The sequence below is a fragment of the Squalius cephalus genome (assembly GCF_949319135.1).
Source record: "Squalius cephalus genome assembly, chromosome: 11".
Lineage (NCBI taxonomy): Eukaryota > Metazoa > Chordata > Actinopteri > Cypriniformes > Leuciscidae > Squalius > Squalius cephalus.
The window spans coordinates 12,848,581-12,853,996 of record NC_137132.1 but is presented as its reverse complement, the minus strand read 5'-3'; the positions used below and the strand labels follow the sequence as shown (position 1 = coordinate 12,853,996).

Genomic DNA, 5,416 nt, shown 5'->3' with positions numbered 1-5,416 from the left:
CATTAAAACTCTTGAATTTATGAGACTTTTATACGATTCATTAGCTAAATCAACAGTAATTTCATGAATGGCACCCACACAGGTTGCTGTAGCTACTTCTAGTGCTTCTAAAAAGCGCTGCATGAAAAAGAAAAAGAAAAAAAAAAGGTAAATAGAAGTCATGCTAACCAAAGAACGGCTTTATTGAATTTGAGGACTTGTCTTTCATATGAAGTTGTTTTCTACAGTAGCCTGCAATCTGACATTACCTGTAACTAAATTATGTTATGTTGAGAAAAGATGGGAGGGACTATGACGTCATTGAAGGTGAGCGAGAGCTTTAGTGAAAGGGAAACTAAACTGATCAACGACAGTCTGAAAACGGAATAATTTTTCTCTTAAACAACAGAACATTTATTCAGATATTAAGCTAAGACCACAGCTGATACTCACTATTACCTACATGATATTGTAATATAGAATTACCGAATGGGTTTTTAATGTTTGTGGCCTGCTTCAGTTGGCCTAACTGGAATCTATTGGGCAAAGCCAGGATTTATGCATTAGTCAAGTACACAACCAATTTGCTAAATTCTGATAAGTTTGCTTCACTGAAATTAATTCAGAATTGTAATGATTGCTGATTGAGAGTGGGCCTATTATTTGATTCTTTTTAAAGAAAAGTTTAGTCTGTTTTTGTCGAGACTTAAGAACCAGGAAGTACTTGAACTTCAGACTAAGAAACACAGAAGTGAAATCTGACGTTGAAAATGTTTAAGAAATTAAGAAACAAAATGTAAGTTAAACTTTATATTACATTACATGATATAACTCTTTGTGCTGATTTTGTGTAATGTGTGATGATTTTGTCCTATAAAGGATTGAAGAGGAGAATAGAGAAATGGCAGAATCATCAATAAAACAAAGCGAGGCCAGGAGTATGGATGAACCTCTAACAAGTCAGTAACTGAATGAAAAAAACGTATAGCCTACTAATTGCTAGCCTAATTGTTGATGAGTTTTTGCCGTAATCATTTTTATGTGTAAATCAGTTCTAAATGAAGGTGATTAATAGTGCTTCTTCATCTTCGTCTCCAGCTCCGTCATCCTCCAGTGGTGCTCTAGCCCAGGAGCTCCAGTGCTCGATCTGTCTGGATGCGTTCATTGATCCAGTCAGCACTCCATGTGGACACAACTTCTGTAAGAGCTGCCTGAACCAGTGCTGGGAAAACAGTCAGACTTACAACTGTCCATTATGTAAAGAAAATTTCAGAAGAAGACCCGACCTCAAGATCAACACGACACTCAGAGAGGTTGTGCTGCTCATTAAGGAAAAGTCTGGCCAGAGTAAATCTGAGGTTCTCTGTGACATCTGTGATGATATAAAGATGAAAGCTCTGAAGACGTGCGTGGTGTGTCAGAGCTCTTACTGTCAAACTCACCTGGAGCCTCATCAGAGAGTCCCAAAGCTAAAGAAACACAAACTGATCGATCCTGTGGAGAATCTTGAGGACCATATCTGTCAGAAACATGATAAACCTCTGGAGCTGTTCTGTAGAGATGATCAGATGTGTGTGTGTTTCCTCTGTGCTGTGACAAACCATAAGACTCACAACACTGTTTCTATAGAGGAGGAGAGCGAAGAGAGGAAGGTAGCAACAGCAACAAATGTTTTTTACAAGACATTTGTATTGGATGGGTTTGAATCTGTTGAGTCTCTGTGTTTTTCTGTTCTGTCTGTAGCCTCAGCTGATGAAGATGCAGACAGACGTGAAGCAGATGATCCAGGGCAGAATGAAGAGGATTCAAGACCTCAAAAGCTCAGCAAAACTCAGAAAAGTGAGTCTTACCACAACGTTTTAGTTAAATATTTGAACTCAAGATGTGTTTTGTAAAATTCCTTAGCAGAAATAAAAATGGAAACAAATGTGAAAGGTCTGTTGAGCTATGTAAAGAATGTGGATAGCCATAGAAATATCTGACTTTTGTTTGCAGATCTGAGCACACATGAGACACTGTTGAGATCTTTTCTATTCTGTTTATTTTCTTTTCTTTCTGTTTTGTTTTTTTTACTTAAAATAAAATTGATGAAGTTAAATATATGTATTATGATGTTTTAATTTGATTTGTAAAAAAGGTGCTGACGTAGCAGTAAAAGATCATGTATTCCTTGATGTATCAGGAAACATCAGAGAAAGAGAAAGCAGAGAGTATTGAGCTCTTCACTGATCTGATCCGCTCCATTGAGAGATGTCAGTCTGAGTTGCTGGAGATGATGGACCAGAAGCAGAGAGCAGCAGAGAAGCAGACTGAAGAGTTTATTAAAGAGCTGGAGCAGGAGATCACTGAGCTAAAGAGGAGAGACACTGAGCTGGAGCATCTCTCACACACTGAGGATCACCTGCACCTCCTACAGGTCAGTGTAGATCCTTCTGTCTGCTCACAGCACAACACTCCCCATGCTGAGAGATTTCTGCTCTCTCCTGCTGTAGATTTACCCGTCGATGAGCAGACCTGCACACACCAGCAGCTGGACTGAGATCAGTGTCAGTGACACTCATGAGAGTGTGGGGAATCTGAGGAAAGCTTTGACTCAGCTGCAGGAGACTCTAGATGAGAAACTCAGGAAAACTGGTAAGAGAATGTCAGGCTTATTTTGATTGTAATTGTCTTCTTTGATGAGGGAAAAGAGCACATGCACATCATTAAGAAAGAATCATTAATCAAACATACAATGTAAACCTTGCATATCACATTAAGGGCTTTACTCTGAACAAGACAACTTTCTCTTGTGTCTAAATTGTATTCTTATTTCTTCACATTTATGTTTTATCCAATTTTAAATCAGGGGATTTTCTCAAAAATGACCTGACACACTGTTTCTCCACTTAGAGAATCTACAGAAATACACTACGATATCACCACAAACATGTAAATTCATTAGTGTCAATTATAGGCAGTAATAAGGAAAACCAGTAGAGACACAAACATCCATCAGAGCACATAAGCTGAACATACAATTGTATTGTATTAAAGTTCTCTCATCATAACCTTTATCGTCATTAGTCTCCCCAGAGCTGAAGAGGATACAACGATATGCAGGTACAATATTTTGTTTTAAAACTTATTTTTAATTAAATTTAAAACTATTATTTTAAATTAGTCATATTGAGAAGTTGTGATGCAGATCTTTATCTCTCTCTCAGTGGATGTGACTCTGGATCCTGATACAGCTAATCCATTTCTCATCCTGTCTGATGATGGAAAACAAGTGACATGTGGAGATATTGAGCTTGAATTCATAGACAATACAAAGAGGTTTGATTATTGTTACAATGTCCTGGCAAAAGAGGGATTCAGCTCAGGGAGATTTTATTTTGAGGTGCAGGTCAAGGGAAAGACTGAATGGGATTTAGGAGTGGTCAGAGAATCCATTAACAGGAAGAGAGTGGTTACATTGACTCCTGAGAATGGATACTGGACTGTAGTTCTGAGGACTGAGGATCACTATCAGGCTTATGAATCTCATCCTGTCTCTCTGTCTCTGAGAGTGAAGCCTCAGGTAGTGGGTGTGTTTGTGGATTATGAGGAGGGTCTGGTTTCCTTTTATGACGTGAAGTCCAGATTTCATATTTATTCTTTCACTGGTCAGTCTTTCACTGAGAAACTCTTCCCATTCTTTAGCCCTAGTGATAATGAAGGTGAAAATGCAGTGCCACTGATCATCTCACATGTCAGATAAAATGCATTTACACCCAATGCACCAATAAGAAAATGAAAATAACATTTTAGTGCTATGAATATTTGTTGTCAAACAATGTTTTCCAGCTTTGAAAATCTGCTATAATTTTTATTCTGCTGTTAAATATGCATTGTTTTTCTGAAGGGCCAGAAATGTTTGCTCAAGCCATTTTCTTTCTTAATTTCTATAATTCAAGGTGAAGGGACCATCCAGTACATACAGGAAGCGCATTTAGATTAAACAATGAATATAAACAATAGCATATTTAATTTCTGAATAAAGACGAAGCAGTGAGGGATAGATGCACAGGAACAAACATTATTATTATTTAATAATGAATCGTAAAGTAATGATGTTAATAATTATGTGTAAATGAAAACAGTATGTGAAATATGCAATAAAAGTTGTGACAAAACATCTACATGATGATCTAACATATTCAATATAGCGGTACATTTTGATGTGCTTCATATCCATGAGAAATGATGGGAGGAGCTATGACATTATTGCATTTGAAATCTTTCAGGTGACGTAAAACTCAACTGAACAGTTTGGCAAAATATAAAACCAATGTTTTCATTAAAAAACATTATTTATTCAGGCAGTCTAAGATGTATGTATGCACCGCTGAAAACTCATACACAGGTAAGTGATGGAAATATAAGACATTTTACTGAACTGGTTATTGGTCTGTTTTGGTATATCAAACTGGAGTAAATTTGGGTAAAACCCTGGTTTCAATATGAGACCGTGCTCAGTATTATTGAGTTTGCTTCAATGAAGTTGTAGTAAGACCATCATCCTCTATTGATGAACTAGGCACAGCCTTCCAGAGAATATTGTGAGTGCCAAGACCTGCTCCTACGAATCTACGATCCACTGATGCCATCTCCAAACTGGTACAGTTAGACCACACACCTCAAACTACTGCTAAGGTCATTTTTAAAATAATTGTTAAACTTTTTATTTTTTGTTGTTGTCATTTTTAAACTCTTTTTGTTTTTTGAAAGGAATGAATGCAGACTATACTGCGATTCTGCGAAGATAGCAACACTTCTAGGCCATGTCTGTGCTTCTTATGCTATCTACTGGACATTATTGGTAGTGCATTATTTGTGTTGTGATAAATTCATAACGGTAATATTTCTTAACTGGAAAGTGTTCAACTTCTTTCTTCTTTCTAAGTATTTAAGTCTTTCTTCTCAAGAAGACAATGCCTCTATTGTTGAAATTAACCAGAGGTGATTTAGTCTGCCTGTCTGTCTCTATTTGTGCACTTGGCTATATTATACTTGTACTGTAACCCAATACAATTATATATAATATAGTACAGATAGTTTGATATAATATATACTGCATAATGTATATTACATCAGTATATAATGTATAATGTGCATTACATCTTCAGCTTGTGCATCAAACTTCAAACTAATTATATAGTGTTTAATAACAAACTTTTAAAGGGGTCATGATTTGAGAAATCAAAGAGGTCATTATACTGTAAAACATCCTGTAATTTCAGAACTCAAAACATCCTCGTTAGTCCAAAAACTGCTTGAATCCAAGCTCAGGGAATGATGTAATAGTGCGAGAATCAGATCAACGCCTACTTCTACATCATCGCATCTTTGGCTCTACCCACTGGCACGTTGGTGAGATGAGAAGAGAGATAGGCCTACAGGAATACGGGACTGG

At 36.8% G+C, this 5,416-nt stretch overlaps 1 protein-coding gene across 2 annotated transcripts; it reads left to right on the top strand.

The window, feature by feature from the left end:
• Nucleotides 1-271: 271 nt before the first annotated feature.
• Nucleotides 272-5,066, top strand: LOC307167305 (E3 ubiquitin-protein ligase TRIM39-like). Of its 2 annotated transcripts, none has more exons than XM_079886293.1 (8): nt 272-306; nt 859-938; nt 1,078-1,631; nt 1,723-1,818; nt 2,162-2,395; nt 2,472-2,613; nt 3,046-3,081; nt 3,186-5,046. In XM_079886293.1, the coding sequence occupies exons 2-8, from the start codon at nt 881-883 to the stop codon at nt 3,719-3,721; spliced, it is 1,656 nt and encodes a 551-aa protein (XP_079742419.1). In that variant the 5' UTR covers nt 272-306; nt 859-880; the 3' UTR covers nt 3,722-5,046. The 2 variants fall into 2 exon arrangements, with proteins under 2 accessions (XP_079742419.1, XP_079742418.1); XM_079886292.1 differs by having other exon boundaries at nt 283-775; nt 3,186-5,066.
• The last annotated feature ends 350 nt before the right edge of the window (nt 5,067-5,416 follow it).

Bases quoted from the DNA above. Each gene is read 5' to 3' on its own strand.
- LOC307167305 (XM_079886292.1), top strand. From the start codon at position 750: ATGTTTAAGAAATTAAGAAACAAAAT. The intron at 1,632-1,722 runs GTAGCAACAGCA...TTCTGTCTGTAG, and splicing joins AGGAGAGCGAAGAGAGGAAG to CCTCAGCTGATGAAGATGCA. The intron at 2,396-2,471 runs GTCAGTGTAGAT...CTCCTGCTGTAG, and splicing joins ATCACCTGCACCTCCTACAG to ATTTACCCGTCGATGAGCAG.